The sequence below is a fragment of the Choloepus didactylus genome, chromosome 16, assembly GCF_015220235.1.
Source record: "Choloepus didactylus isolate mChoDid1 chromosome 16, mChoDid1.pri, whole genome shotgun sequence".
NCBI lineage: Eukaryota > Metazoa > Chordata > Mammalia > Pilosa > Megalonychidae > Choloepus > Choloepus didactylus.
The window spans coordinates 77,632,369-77,649,912 of NC_051322.1; the positions used below are offsets into that span (position 1 = coordinate 77,632,369).

The window sequence follows — 17,544 nt, forward strand, 5'->3', positions numbered from 1 at the left end:
ACTGAAAAATTCTGAGTGATGTATCTCCCCAGGGAACATTCTAGAGAAGGGAATGTCATAGTTATCTTATTTATCTTTGCTGCCAATAGTTTTGTATTTTATGCTTAAAAAACACATGCATTCCCATGAATTACCAAGTTGTTTTTCAGAGAAAAATGGGAAGGCAGACATTCAATTCAGACATTTACATCAGTTCAACAAAAGCTGAAGTATTGGAGGAAGCACAATTGGTTGCAAACAAGCATTAGTTGACTCAATGTTCCTTTTTATGCTCTTGTTTCATTTTGTTTCATGCTTTTTTACTTTGTTTTTTTGTTTTCATTTTTCTCTCAAGGAAGTTAAAGCAGTAAGCTTTCATGGAGAAATGGAATGAAACTTCAAATGATTTCATTTTGTTGGGTTTATTTCCACCAAATCAAACTGGCCTACTTCTCTTGACCCTCATCATTCTCATATTTTTCCTTGCCTCCATGGGAAACTCAGCCATGATTCACCTCATACGATTGGATCCCCATCTCCACAAACCTATGTACTTTCTACTCAGCCAACTCTCCCTCATGGACCTGATGTACATCTCCAGCACTATCCCCAAGATGGTGTTCAACTTCCTTTCTGGACAGAAAGGCATCTCCTTCCTGGGATGTGGTGTACAAATCTTCTTCTTTTCAACAATGGCATGTTCTGAAGGTTTACTGCTGGCTTCCATGGCCTATGACCGTTACATGGCCATTTGTCACCCTCTTCATTATCCCATCCATATGAGTAAAGGGATGTGTGTCCGGCTGATCATAGGATCTTGGATCTTGGGGTCCATCAATTCCTTGGCACACACAGCCTATGTCCTCCACATTCCTTACTGCCAGTCAAGGGCCATTAATCATTTCTTTTGTGACATTCCAGCCTTGTTGCCTCTTGCATGTATGGACACCTGGGTCTATGAGTACATGGTTTTTGTGAGCACAATCCTCTTTCTCCTCCTTCCTTTTCTTGGCATCACAGCTTCATATGGTCGGGTCCTTTATGCTGTCTACCATATGCACTCAAAAGAGGGAAGAAAAAAGGCTTTCACTACCTGTTCAACACATTTAACTGTAGTGACATTTTACTATGTTCCTTTCGTATACACATATCTTCGGCCCAGGAAGCTTCGCTCACCTAGGGAAGATAAGATGTTGGCAGTCTTCTACACCATCCTCACCCCCATGCTCAATCCCATTATCTACAGCCTGAGGAATAAGGAAGTGCTGGGTGCCGTGAAAAGAGTGTTTGGGGTTTTCTCTTGCATGAAAGAATAGTCACTGCCATCCTTGTGTTCTCTTTATTCCCCCTTTCAAGTTGATTAGAACATCCTGGAGTAAGCTATCTAAAAGATATATAATGTGAGCTGTATATGTAATTTTATATTTTCTAGTACCTATGTTAAAAAAGTCAAATGAAAATGATATTAATATAAATACATTTCTTTTACCAAAAACATTAATATTATAATCAATATCAATGTTATCAACATTGACATGTTTCTTATTAATTACTGAAATATTACATTTGTGCATATTTTAATCTTAATATGTTTTACTCTTTATTTAAATATTTTCACTGTAACTGATATAAATTAATTTTTAGTTTACTTTTTACATGCTCAGTCTTCAAAATCTCTTGTGTATTTTACATTTAGAGTAAATTTTACTTTTGATGATATAGATTTCAAGTGGCCAATAGTCCCATGCCTAAAACAGTGGATACCATATTGGACAGTACAGCTTTACAGCACACAGGAAAATGTGGGAAATATACATATATGGCATATAAAATATAACATGGTACATAAAATATGGATAGTGGGTTTTGAAGTGCCAAGGAAAATAAGTGTGCTTAAATGATATTTTCAAGAATTCACTTATCTGTTCTCTTTTCTAGCACGTGTATCTTGGTTATAATTGACATCTGGACACTATCCAATTTGATATCCATTTTAAAAACTATTTGAAGGGAATTTGTATGATTTAGGATTTTTTGGATTGCAATAAAAATATTGAAATTAGTTACCTGCATTGGGGTATTAGAATATTAAACAATTTTTTCTACATTGAAATTAACAAAATTTTAAATTTTAATGAACTCAAAGAAATGATATATACCTAATGAAGCTTTTTGCTTAGATTCAGGGGGACAAGTGATTGGGTGACTAAACATGAAAGATTTAAAATCAAAATAGGGATTTTTTTCAGCTACAACATGTAAATTCTAAATAGAACCCCATACAGGATGAATTGTAGGGTAATAAATCATAGTGTTGCATTTATCCAAAGTTTTATCATTGTTATTCTATTAATACACTTATGTTTGTTCAAGCCAGTCTATGAAGGGGATTATGTAAATGTTCTAAGGATTGTAGGGAAAAATGGGGACTTAGAAGAGTCCACCTCACCCTGCTTCTCTAGTCACTGCTAAAGGTCACTTTCCCAATATCTTTCCCTAGACTCATTTAATACACTACTAAGTGTTAAGAATGACTCCAGGTCATTTCAATCTTTAAATTTTTTTCCTACACTTTGCCACCCAAATTATTTTCCTAACATACTGCTGTACTCTTTTCATTTCACAATGATTTTGTAATGTATTCACAAAAATTCCCATACTTAAATTCATATTCAAATGTTTCTAAAAGCTACATTGTGTCTTCCTTTTCCTGTTTCAACCACCCTATCCCCATACCTACTGCTGTGATTACACTAGGCTCCTAGCATATCCATAGTGCAATCCAGAAAATTTCTGTATACAAAGCCAAATATTAATTGCTTAGAATTTCTCTCTGTCTCTTCAAATTTGTTTAGGAGCCAGCTTTCTCAGTCTATGGTACAGCTCAGTAATTTACTATACTTCTTCTTGAATTATATATTTATATATACACACCCATATATATACATATACACAAGAAAATTAAAAATATAATCTTAGAGCACAAAAAACCTTTAAAACATGACAAAAAATCCATAATTTATAAAAGGTGTAATGATTAATATGACTATTTATAAACATCTCTAGATGGCAATAAGGATTTTAAAGAAAAAGCAATGATAAATAAAACTTACAATGACGTAGAATTATATAACACAGACACGGGGACACTTGATACATAAAGGGTTCCAAAAACCAATAAAGGGAATAAATAAAACTTACATTTAAATTTAAAAAATGGCTAAATATTTGTAGAACAGATAGTATAAATGGTTGTAAGACACATGGGACTTTCAGTATCATGTGCAAATTAAAAATACAGGGTAGAATCAATATTTACCTATAAGTTTGGAAAGGATAAAAATGCTTTATTTTAGAGCATAATTTTTTCCATTCATAATGGATGGAAGAAACACATTCTCACACTATTGGGATGTAAATTTGTATAACATCTGGAGTGAACAATTTTACTGTTGTCATCATTTTTAAAAATTTCCCTTTGGCCTAGTATTATAATGTCTACAGATATCTTTTACAGATATACCTACTGTAATATATGAAATATCTGTGTAAGCTAATATTTATTGCAATGTGTATTGTTGTCTAAAGCAAACATTTAGAAACAAACTATATTGATAGGAAACTTAGTAAGTAAATCATAATGTGTATTTCTAATGGAATAATGTATATTAGTGAGATAAATGAAATCAGCTCTATATGTATTTTATGGAGAAACCTTTTGGTACATTATTAAATGAAAAGGCAAGATGGGGACACATAATTTTATTAATTGCAAATTAGTTAATTCCTATTAACTTTTCATCTGAAGGAAAATAAAAAGTTTATTTGAAATGTTATAATCTAATCTGCATAAAAGTATTACAGCCTAATACACTGTGTGTAATTACCGAGCTAATATCCCAGAAAAGATGGAACTCAGATAAGATAAGCCTTGACTTGGGGCTAATCAGGAAGAAGGCATTGAGAAGCAATCTGAAAGTTACTTTTTATGTAAGTTTATTGAGATATAATCACATAACATAAAATCATTCAAAGTGTACCTTCAGTTGTTCACAGTATCATCATATAGTTGTGCATTCATCACTGCAAAGTTTGAACATTTTCCGAAAAAAATGAAATAAAGATTAAAATTAAAAAGATCCAAACATTGCATTCCCCTCCTAACCCCGCTGTTCATTTACTTCTTAAAATACAGTTTAATTGAAACATATTCACACACCATATAATCACTCATCCATATTGTGCAATTACTCATCCACAGTGTACAATTATTCACAGCACCATCATACATTTGTGCATTCATCACCACAATCAATTTTTGAAACTTTTCCTTACTCCAAAGTAATAATAAAAGCAAAATGAACACCTAAATCTTTCCAACCCCTCCATCCCACCCTATTCTTCATCTAATTTTAGTCCCCATTTTCCCATGCATCTATCCATACACTGGATAAAGTGTGTGTGAATCACACTTTTTAAATCCTTTGGGAAAGTTTCAGAAGGAGAGGAAAGAAAAACATGTGACAGAAATAATATTTCAAGATATGACCTTTGAGAATCTTTTAGAATTGAAGAAAAAAATTTATTAACATCTTACCAAATTCCAATGCATCACAGAAAGGATTTTAAAAAATTTACACCCCCAAGTACATAGAAAATGAGCAGGAATGCAATGGTCATTGCAATACATCTGTGGGGATGTAAGTTACAAGCTACAAGCTGCGAACTCTGATGAAGGTTTTTGTTGAATTCCCCAGGAAAAGTTGGCTGTCACAAGTATAGATGGAAATTCTCTCCTCTTACTGTTGAAATCATCAGTTCTACTTGTAAGGCCTACAACTGATTGGGTGAAACCTTTCTCATTGTTCAAAGCAATCTCTTTAGTTGAATGTATATGTAATCATTCATAGATGCAATCAACTTATTGACGATTTATATCCATGCAATATTCCCACAGTAGCAATTTGGCCACTGTTTGCTTGATCAAATGACTGGATACCATAATCTAACTGAGTTGACACATGAACTTTACCTTCACAGTTAATGCCTTTCCAACCTGGCACTCATACAAATCTCCTTACTCTGTAACTAAAAACAATAACAGTCATGTTTTCACTTAGCAATATTCAACTGCCCTCCATACAACCAGAAATGCACTGACTTTCCCCAGAAGGTGGTGCAAGTCCTTGGATAATACTCTTAAACTTAACATCCTATGGCTTAAACACTATGACATAATTTAATAAAATGTGTATATCATAAAGGGTTAAGATAGGAAAGAAAATAAAGATATTTAGTTATATATATATTTATTCATGACAAAACAAGGAAGGAAAACTCAAAATCACTAGACTTCATTTCTGTAATTTGTTACATGGCCATAGCTTGTATTTATAGCTACCTTCTTATATTACCTATTCCATATCCTTTTTTCCTTCTTTATATCACCATCTCATACACATTTAGCTTTGGCATATTGCCTTTGCTACATTTAATGGAACCTGTTTTTTTTTTGTTGTTTTTGTTTTTGTTTTTATTCATTTTATTGTGATATATTCACATACCATGCAGTCATGCAAAACAGTGTGCATTCAATTGTTTACAGTAAAATTATATAGTTGTGCATTTGTCACCAAAATTAATTTTTGACATTTTCATTATCACACACAAAAAAATACTTAGAATAATAATTAAAGTGAAAAACAGTAATTAAAATAAAAAAGAATACTAGGTGCCTTTTTTTAGTCTTTTATTTTCCTTCCCCCATTTTTCAACTCATCCATCCATAAACTAGACAAAGGGGAGTGTGGTCCATATGGCTTTCCCAATCACATTGTCACCCCTCATAGGCTACATTTTTATATGATCATCTTCAAGATTCATGTGTTCTGGGTTGTAGTTTGATAGTTTCAGGTATTTAATACTAGCTATTCCAATTCATTAGAACCTAAAAATGATTGTCTATATTGTGCATAAGAGTGCCCACCACAGTGACCTCTCAGCTACTTTTGGAATTTCTCTGCCACTGAAGCTTATTTCATTTCCTTTCACATCCCCCTTTTGGTCAAGAAGATGTTCTCCATCCCACGATGCTGGGTCTAGATTCCTCCCTGGGAGTCATATTCCACATTGCCAGGGAGTCCATATTCTCTTTACCCACAGCAAGCACTTCAGCTGTACACAGTTCTTTGCAGATGGGGTGACACACACTTCATTCCTAACATTTCTTTGTCATTATTAGTCCTGCTGGTTTGGGTTGTTGCAGTTTTCCATTTACTTTAATAACAGGGCATGGTAGTACTAAGAGATGCCCTAGGGGATCTCCTGTATTGCAGACCTACACTTTTATATGCCCATTATAGAGTATCAGCCATATTTCCCCCTGATAATCAGTATCAATCACCACAGCCATTATAGTAATTCCCTTCTCTGTTGTTTCAGAGGCACAAGGGACCCAAAGTGGCCCAGTGGCAGTCTTAACTTCCAATTCAATAGGATCATTCCTTTATCTACTGGTGGAAGCACTCCTTCTTTAGGAACTTACCCTTGCAGAACAAAAGAGCTAAAGGTTGAAGTGACAGGATTCAATTTTTTAGTGGATTAATATAGCTAATAGTGAATTGTAACACTCCTGTTTCCATCCTTTGATTCCTCAACCCATGAATTCTTGCTATGAGAGAAACAGCACCATAGAGTGGACACTAATTTATAACATATACTGTCATCTACAGAATGGTGCCCCAGCACTGCCTGGTATTGCCAATAGTTGACATTATAATTGATTTTTAAAAAGGCCATTCTACCATTCTATCAATCCAAATGCTTTAGGATGATAGAAATATTGTAAGACAAGTGAATTCCATGACCATGTGTCCATTTCTGCACTTCATTTGCCATGAAGTAGGCTCCTTGTTCAGAAGCAATGCTGTTTGGAATAATATGCCTGTGGATAAGGCATTCTGTAAGTACATAGATAGTGGTTTTGGAAGAAGCATTGCATGCAGGGAAGGCAAACCCATATTGAGAGTATGTTTTTATTGCAGTTAGAACAAAATATTGCCCCTCTCATGATGAAAGTGATCCAATGTAATCAACCTGCCATCCGAGAGCTGGCTGATAATTCCAGAGAATGATGCCATATTAGGCTTCAGTCTAGTGCTTGCTTGACCAAACAAGAGGTAACATAAACTAGACAAGTTGACACGTGTTAAACATCACTGGTTTGTTACAATTCAAAATCACACAAGTTTCCATCAAGTTTTGTGATAATTGACTGGATGCATTATGATGATCAGTTATTACAAACTACCAAAACTACTGTAAAATTCTTCAGAATATATGATACTGAACTGATCAAATTCAATTAAATTTTCAGGCATTGTCTTAGGCTGGTAAGGATATAGCAATATAGCAATTCAAAGAAATATATGGTGGTTTGAGGCAAACAAAAAATAAACATATCGCATACATATATTTTACTTTAATGGATGAATACTATGAAAACATAAAATAAGTCAAGGACTTAGTAAATTAGGGGTGTGACCAAAACTTGAAGTAGGCTGTTCAGAGGAAGACTCACTGAGAAGGTAAAATTATTCCTAAACTAGTTGTGGTAGCCAGTCTTTAAGTTATTTTGTGTAAGGTCATCCCCAGCAGAAAAAAATAAACTATAAGTGTGAGGACATTGCAAGTGGACCACACCTGGCTGACCCAAAGAGCATTAGTGCATCTAATGGAAAATGAGAATGGAGCAGTTAGATAGTGGATGAGATGAGGTTAAGGAGTTGGCAATAAAGGATGGAAGGGCACAGTCTATAATGTATGTTTCCCATTGCACAGACTTGTTTTTCCCTAACTTTAATGTAGTTGATGAAAATCACTGTTTTGATATTTATTTTTAAGGTGAAATCATTTATTTTCTTATTTGTATTTATTAGTTTTCTTTGCCTATTCCTGTCCTTTGCCCATTTTTACACTTATATATTTGGACATCATTATGCATTCATTAAAGCAAAAGACCTCTTGTTTTTCTTTTCTATGGAAACATTTTCTTTTATATCTATACAAATATTTACCAGTATTCAAAAGCTAGAAAGTTATATTTCTAGATGTCTAAATATAATATGATGCAGAATGTGTAAAATAAAACCTGCATTAATATTACCCCATTCCTCTAATTGTTTATACATGTATATAAAATTACATCAAAAACCAAACCAAAATAAATGACACAAATGAGTAAAAGAGAAGAATAAGAAAAAATTCAAATAATTAGCCACATCTGACTATAGGCATTGTAGTCATATCATTTGATAAATTTGATCATTAACAATGAAAACATAGATTCTCATGTACTTGTACAACTATATTTAAAATTCTCCGTGGTCAGAAGGTGTGGAATTGAAGACTATTATTTTTTTAAAGCCATGAGGAAACAAAATGGTGCAAACTCCCTGTTGAGCAAGAAAACATGGAAAAAGGAGTCTTCCTTTGCACTTGAATAATTTTGGAGAAAGAGGGAACATAAAACAACATTCAATTTGTTTTGTATGACTGCGTGGTATGTGAATATATCTCAATAAAATGAAGATTAAAAAAAACATTCAGCCATGTAAGTCCTTTATTCATACTCTATGCTGTTAGTTACAAGATTTGCTTATAAGTATAGTTAAGTTGGAAAATGGTTACCATTCAGAGGCTAAACATTGAGTGTGCCCACTAAATCATGTATTGAGAAAGCAGTAAGATTAAAACAAATTCTTATGAAATTATGTACATATACCTACATGTATATACAAATATACATTCACAAAAATACACATTAGTTTGCCAATGTCTCATAACCTGTGTCCCATTCAACAACCTCTCTTGCCTGGACTTCTGCTGGAGCCACCTAACTGATGACCCTGTGAACACTTTACCCCATTTGCCTCATTCTCCACAGAGGGAAGCAGAGCAAAACTTTTGAAATACAAATTAAGAAGTTCTGGATGTTGATAGGAGACTTTAGATCACCTGAAAATCTCAATCTTTACACTTTTATTCTTAGAATACATAATAAACCATCAGAAAAATATTGATAAAGGAAAGCAAAAATGATACTTTCATTGAAAGAGAAGACAAAGCAGACCCATCAACTACAAATGACATGAAAAGGAGAAAAAAAGACAATTCAATTCAGATAATTATGAGCAGACAAAGAGAGGTGATGTCCAGACAACAGAAATATGTGAAATGAGAATTGAATTGTGAAGAAAGAATATGAAGAATACAAGAGAGAATAAGCTGTATAGTTCCTTCATAGTTTGTAGGTGGCAATGAAATCATATTTAAAGTTGATAACTCAAATAATAAAAGTTTAGACTTAAAGATACAGGAATAAACAGTAATAAAAAAATACTGACCAAAACTGATGATGAAAGAATGAAAAGAAATGGAATACTCTAGAAGCTATGCTATTCTTGCTTATGTCATGGAACCAATGGAGACTTGGTAAAGTTAAAGGCACTAAGGGTATATTATTAAAGTATTGTTCTAAAGATAATAGAACAAACATACAAATTTTCTTAAATATAAGAAAATAATTTTTAAAAGTATACCACATAGTGAAGGATTTTTTTAAATAAAGAAAAAGTGACCAGAAAATTTAAAAAAATGCACAATGGAATGAAATTAAACTTATGCCACATATCAACAAAAATAAATGTGCTTAAAACACTTATTCAAAGGAATCATTACTGTTGTTTTTCCCCTGACAACCTCTTTCCCCAGATATGGCCCATTTTCTTAATTTATTCAGGTCTCTTCTCCAGTATTTTATTATCAGAGAAGGTTTTCCTAACCAATAAATGTACAATAACAATATATCCCTTATCCTGCTTTATTTTCCTTCATAATATTAGCCACCATTGGCAGTTTCTACATTTACTTGTTCATTTCTATTTTCCCCACAAAATATAAAGGACATGAGATGAGATACGTTATCTATATTTTCCCCCATTAGTGTTTATCCAATGCCTAGGACAATGCCTACCTAACATAGATGATGAAAAAGAAATCTTAAATATATACACTTAGTCCTTTATTGGGAAGAGAGAATGGAGCAAAGCAAGAGTGTTTAGGACTCAAAATACTTACAATGAGAATGATGACTAAAATAAAACAAGCATCATATTAATGGTACATTAAATAAATAAATACATCAATATAGAAAATATTTGTAAGTTCTAGTTCAAAAGAGACATAATAATAACATGTACTCACAATTCTTTAGAAATTTGAATTTCTTGATAATTTGATTTCTAGGTAAAAAAATTAAAACTTTTTATTTATAATTCCTTACATTTGTCAATAAACATTTTGAAGAATGTACATAGGTATTTCTCTATGTTAGTAAACAGAATGAATGAAAGTAATTCCTCCATTTTATATTGAGGTGCTTTGGCTGCAAATATTTCATAAACTGCAGCCAAATTTCCAACCCTCTGTTGTCTTTATACCTTTTGCCATATCAGAGAGGTAGCTTTAAGCAGAATTTCTGTATCCCTTAACATCTCTCTCTCTTTCTCTCTCTGTCACACACACACACATGAATTCACACAGAAATGTTTCCCAAGGCTTAAAAAACGGAAACAAAAAATCTGATTGCAAGTGTATTATTCTTACTCTTAGAGGTTGTAATATTCAAAACCATTAATATATGACTTACAGGAAATTCTATACAAGTTATTTTGTAAAAATACATGAACATTTTCATTTTCACACAATTGTTATTTTGTATCTCTGCCTCTGTTCTGGTAAGTGAAATGTTACTTCACTTCATCATTGCACTTTCTTTTGTTTGTATTTATCATTAGTATATTTCCAATTTTGATTTTAAAAGAACTTTTAAATATAAGCATTCTCATTTATACCTATTTTATATTTTGTGTGATGTAAAGCTATGTCATTTGCTCTGGGCAAGAGTTTAATAACCAGAATTGAAAAAAACAATAATCTTCCTACTTTCCCAAACCATTCTTTTACCCTGCCCATTCTTCAAGAGCTGCTAGACCTTTGAACTTTATGCTTTTCATCTGTTGCTGAATGCAAAGCTTTTGTTAATCTTAATAATATTAGAAGAGTGGATGGAATAATACTAGGATGGCATGGTTGTTTCTTTATCCATGAGCCTTGAAGTCATCAGGTCTCTGGAAGACTATTTGGTCTGCAACCAGTTAGCTTCATGGGTTACATCTGTGACCTCAGGAGGTGAATTTAGCGAATATACTCAGAGGTGAACAAGTTTTCTTTTGCCCAAACTAGTTTTACCTGTAAGTATTATGTCCTGTAATATTCATCAATGTGAATGAAATCTTACTGTTTCTAATATCTTTATGTTTGTCACAGTCTGATCTTTAAAATAAGGAATCATTGTCAAATCATTTAGATGAGCTTTGGGGGAGGCAATTACATTACAATTCTTCAGAAAGCTGTAGGACCATGAGCAGAGATTTACCTGTAATTGGAGATGGGTCAAGCTTATGATATTTGTACATTCTATTATTTGTTTTTGTTATCCAGATCATACAATTCATATCCAGATCCTGGTTACAAGTCCTTTTTTCCAAAATAGTTGACATATGTTTGGAAATTGTTACATGCAGTGCACTGTGTTTAGTGATTTAAAAACCATACAATTCACATGTAACATTTTTGAGAATACCTGATGTTGTGGGAGCTCACAGCCTCTTCTTTGATGGTTTTTTGCTTGTTCTGTGCTTTTTTGCATGATCCCCATTATAAACCTTGGATAGCCTAAATAGAAAAGAAAAGAAAAAAAAAAGACTGAAATATAAAACTGCCAATTGGGATAATATATTAGCAGATGTTCCCTTAATAATAAGCAGGATTCTGGATGCATTACATGCTTTCTCTGTGCTGCTGCATATTTGGAGATAAGGAGAGTAAAACCTATATAGTGGTCATATACTAAAATTATTGAACCTCAAATAAGGTGGATCTGTGAGGGAATGGAAATAGAAGCTCCTTATAGAGATAAAGGACATAGATTTATGAAATGGCTTGTTTACACTAGTAACCAACCCCACAAGGACTAAGGTCCCAGCATACCAATTAGATTTTGAGAAATAGAATGTAGTCTATGGTCCTGAGATCACTCTCTCAGGTGTGGACAGGGTGGTGACGGGGCACCAAAAGTAGTAGTCATGCTATTCTGTTTGACCTAACTACCATGGCAGAATCCTAAATGAAATGAATAGATATGATTTAATTCATATATCTGAGCTTATTTTAATGTTTAATAAAATATTACTACAAAAATTAGCCACTTCAACTATTGTGAAATGGATACCCTTTTTAAATTAAATTGATTTAATACAAGGAAAGAATACAATATAAAGGGAGGATGAAAATTGGAAACAAGAAGGAAGAATAAAGTTCAGATGAAAGAAAATAACATTCAAGGGAATTAAAAGTCAAATTATACAAGAATGTTTAAAAAGAGAGTTATTAATCTGTGGCTATGGTATGATTAGATTATATTCTTCAAGTAGATGAAAGGATTGTAGAAATCTTTTAACCTCAGATATAATGTGTATTTATAAAATAACTGTGATGTATCCATTATTTTCATCATTTTATGAAGATTAAAAATCAGTTCAATAATCAACTGCAAAGGCTTTTCTTTAAAGAATCATGGGAACTCATGTAGTTAAGTAGTTGGGTATTATCTTAGATGACTACTCACTAGACTAGGATCTTCCCTTTACATATAAGAAACTACAGTTTCCTAGAGTTTTCATACATTATCAAAGACATCACTAAAATTTTGACTTTAATACAGATGTCCAAAATCATTGTGTCCAGGTTATATAATGCTAAGGACATACAGATCCACCTAGCAATAAAACAGAATGAATAATGCATGCATGGGTGGTATATGAGAGAAAGTATCAGATTGGGGGATAACTTGAGTGTTAACTGGCAATAAAGAATGGCTCCATTAATTGAGGAAGAGAGATAAGCAGGGGGCAATATTGTTCATTTTTCAAAACATAACTTCTATTTATCTCAAGCTTTTATTAAGAAATATGAATACTTTAATTCCACAATTTGTGTTCATTAACAACATATAAGGGTCTTTGGACAAGGTTATGAATTGATTTAGTCTTTGAATTAAGTATTAAATGAACACTATTAAATAATTTTTAGCTGTAATTTCCAAATACAAATGTATTATCTGAGTTTCTCATTAGCAAGAAAAACTGACCCTGCCTTCATGGGATGAACAATCTGTTGAATGAATTTAAAGTAGTTAGATAATATATAATTCTGATGACATTTAAAAGAACAAGTACAGCTAAGGATAATAGGGAGGTGTCATAGGGGCTTTCAGGTAAGAAGAGTTTCCTTGGGGAAATTACATTAAAGTTGGATATTCAGGAATAATTTTCATTATCCAGGGGAGAAGAAGAAATGACATCACTTTCTTTAAATACATTGTTTCCTAGCTTATGCTGACTGACACACATTTGATTATTTCCTTGGCTCAGCCGCTATCCTGAAGACCAGTTGGTGCCACAAAATGTAGACAGCTCTGCCATGTGCAGTTTCAGGAAAAGTAGAGGAGCAATGAACTCATGACATCTCTCATATTGATTTTATCTGTATCTGTAATTTCTACCATCTACATTATTCACATAATGTATTGATATCCAATAATTTTCTAGTATATTTTATCCATCTACTCTATTCTGGTTTAGCTTAAACTAGTACTTTCAAGTTTACTAAACTGACCTGGAATTGAATCTTATATTTTCAATCACATTTGTGCTTTAGAGGAGAGAAAATTCCAAAAGCATTAATTGCAATATGAATTTTAAATGCTGTGCATCCTTAGAGAATTATAAGGGAAATGGAATTGGAATATAAGAAGAAACAATTAACCTTCTGTGAGATTCATTTTGGGTGAATGTTGTCTCCAAGACCCTACTTAACTGTAATGCATGTTACCTTAAAAGTTAAACATTTGCAAAAAAATATTCATTGAGTTAGGATTTTGTCATGTGATTTGCTGTCAGATATTCAGAACTCAGAAATCAAATCTCTTAAAGAAATGGATGAATGAAAAGGAATAGTAACAAAAGAAAACTAATGGTAGGATTGAGAAATTTGGGGCAAGAATTAGCATAAAGGTGTGGCAAGTTTAACAGCAGTATTTTCAAAAGTGAAATTGGCACATGAGTGAACAATATGGAATGATATGGAAACAGTATGTGATATGTTTAAACTGGCAACTGGGAAGAGGAGAGACAGAAATTATATAGGGCTGAATAGGGACATTTAATGAATTTGGCATTTGATCTTGGTGGCATAGTGTGTCAACTGTAGAAGACAAAAGCTCACAATGGCAAATGGGTTGAAGACCCACTACCAGAGGAGAAATGAGAAATTAGGGAGACCATGTTGAAAACTTACAACAATCAGAGTAATAGGTTGTCATGTCTTGAAGCAGAGTATAAACACTAGAATGGTTGAAAAGTGGTTATATTTTGATAACAATAAAACAAGAAATTTTCTGAAGCTTTGGATGTGAAAAAAGAGAGGAAGAAAAATGTTTAGGTTTACTTGACATTTGAAATTTCTGAGATGAGGAATCTATTAGAGAAGCTAGTAAATAAGTTATTGTAGGTGGAGTAACCAGGGACAGTTTTGTGCATTTTAGTTTAATACACCATTTAGACACTCAAGTGTAGAGAGCAAGTAGGTAGTTGTATTTGAGTAAAGAGATTAGAGTCAATGTCTGGGTCAGAGCTATTTATACCTAGGAATCTAGCTATTTATGGTAGGTTATGTATTGTGAGTAAATGAGAAATGAAGAAGAGAGAAAATATTCATATTCTGAAAAGTATTATGCATCAAGGGAGAAAACATGATGGAACAGAGAGAGAGGAGGATTGAAGAAGTCACCCTTGAGTAGTTGAGAACAGTGAGAACTAGTGTGGCTGAGAAGTTAGGATTTAAGGGAAGATTATGATTAATGAATCATTAAATAAATATTCCTCTATTTTCTGATATATTAGAGTAGACAGAGGGAAATAACTGAAATCTCTGAACTGCATTCCAGCTGCCTTGATCTTGGATAGTGATTGCATAGCCTTTCTATTGTGCCTTTTTGATTGTGAAAACCATCTGCTAACCTTTGCTTGTATCCATCTTATCAGGTTCTTCAACTTTAGTATCTTATGATCACTAAAGACAACCCCTAATGTTTATTAAAGAAGGGTCTGGGGTCAGTCCACAACTAAGCCACCCCAATTCCAAAGTTATCTTGATAACTGGAACTAGATCTAGCCAAAATGGGCCCACCTGACATGCACAGTAGCTTAGACTTTAACCTATGTCACCTGCACCTCATTATAATACTAAACAAACATCCCATCATTATATTAAGGCTGCCATTTTCTTACATACATTCTGTAACTAAGTGTGTAATCAATCTGCACATGCTCAATAATTAGATCACCACTAATTACATCATCTGGAGTCATTGTGCTCATTATCCTAAAACCAGCCAATCCTTTAGTATTATAAAACTCTCAGATTTACTACAGTTTGAGGAAGCATATTTTTGAGCTGGTAGGCTATCCAATCTCTTTCTTTGCACCTAGAAATAAACATTTTCTCTCTTTGAAAGCCCAGTATCTCAGGGATTGGTCCTTTGAGTACATTGGGCAAAGAATCCACTGCCTTTTTCTTGGAACACTAGTGCAAAAGTATAGGATTGTGGTACAGGCAGTTCCTCTATTGTAATAAGAGATGAGATAGAATATATGGGCACACATATAATGAGTTGACAATGAGGAAATCTAAAGTTATTTTATTAAAGAACATCTAACATCTCTCAGAGAAATGAGAATTAAGGTCAATTGCTCAGAATAAGGATGGGGGAGATTATTTTGATTTAATATTAAAGCAAGGGAAAGTAGCTCAATGAAGCTGTAAATTTTAATTAACAAATTTGGACTACTGAATACAAGTTATGAGCACAGATAAACCTGGAGCAATTAGGAAAAGAACCCTAATGTCTCTCTTGGCAGAGAGGAGGCAGGTCTGATGAAAAATAAAAAATAAAAACCAAGGGATTTGGACTCAGCCAAACACAGAATACTGGAAAAGGGCTGTGACCCAATAAAAAGAGCAGTAGAGTCAAGTACCAAATCCAGCTCTTGACTGTTGAAACTGGGGGACTGGATATTAAAACAGGATATCTTATTTTGTCTCTTTTTTTAAACTACTTTCAGTATCTCATTAGAGAAAGCCACAGGTGTTTTCAATTTTCATTCTGACTCAGGCAAGGGGGGAGTTAAGGTATGTCTGACAGACAAAGTAAGGAGTCAAGTGAAGGAGATATAATTCCCTAAAGGGCATATCATTCCCAAATAAAGGGGGTGGGATGGGTCCCCGATCAAGTGGTGGCCCTCCTTCAGAGAATTCAGACCCCAGGGACTTGAAAAATAAACAGAAATCACTTAAGCTTGGATTCTGACACATCACTTGGAATCAACAACACGCCTGGCAGGGACCAGGTCTGCTGAAAATTAAAAGCATCACAACTCTTTCCACCACTGGTGTGGGATGCAGGCTGACAAGCACCACCTGCTGGACAGGATAGGAAAAGCACAGACTCTAGAGGCCTCACAGGAAATTCTGACAACTTACTGGGTCTCATTCCCAGAGAAAACTTGATACTAATTACACACCCTTCATGAGAACTGTGCTTGACTTGTCTGAGAAAATCTGTTTGAGTAGACCTTCCTGAAAAAAAGTTCCATATAAGCAGGGCAAGAACCACAATAACAAGAGCTGAAAAATTAATCAGTTAAACAGAAGCGATGCTAGTGGCTAGAATAAGTTGAACTCAGCACCAAAGATCAGATAGAGAACAAATCCAACCAACAATAAAACCCTAGGTGAAAGAGTGTAAATGCCCTCTAGAATAAAGTAATCAAGGAAATAAGATGCATAGACATCAAAAAAAATTACTGGTAACACTAGGAAAAATAAAGATTTGGTCCTGTCAAAAGAACAAACTAACACTTCAAATGAGATACAGGATTTGGGGAAACTAATTAATGATGATCAAGCAAACATGCTAAATCACATCAGAAATCAATTAAATGTGTTGAGGGAAGATATAAAAGTGATGAAGAATATTAAGAAGGCATTGGGCAAACATAAGAAAGAAATCAAAAGTTTGAAATAATAATTGGCAGAACTAATGGGAATGAAAGGCACAATAGAAGACATAAAAACAAAATGGAGACATACAACAGAAGATTAGAAGAGGCAGAAGAAAGAATTGGTGAAGTAGAGGACAGAACATCTGAAGTCCTACACACAAAGGAACAGATAAGAAAAAGAATGGGAAAAAATGAGCAGGGTGTCAAGGAATTGAATGACAAAATGGAGCACATGAATACACATCTTAAGTTTATCCTGGAAGGAGAAGAGAAGAGAAAAGGGGAAGAAAGAATAATGGAGGAAACAATTGCTGAAAATTTC

General features: G+C 33.6%; 1 protein-coding gene across 1 annotated transcript; it reads left to right on the top strand.

Annotated features, from left to right (window-relative positions):
* The first annotated feature begins 356 nt into the window (after positions 1-356).
* LOC119511740 (olfactory receptor 2L13-like) lies at positions 357-1,295 on the top strand. The gene has a single exon (XM_037806265.1). The coding sequence runs from the start codon at positions 357-359 to the stop codon at positions 1,293-1,295; it is 939 nt and encodes a 312-aa protein (XP_037662193.1).
* The last annotated feature ends 16,249 nt before the right edge of the window (positions 1,296-17,544 follow it).

What these genes read in the sequence shown, in the direction of transcription:
- LOC119511740 (XM_037806265.1), top strand. Translation starts at nt 357, where the DNA reads ATGGAGAAATGGAATGAAACTTCAAATGATTTCATTTTGTTGGGTTTA.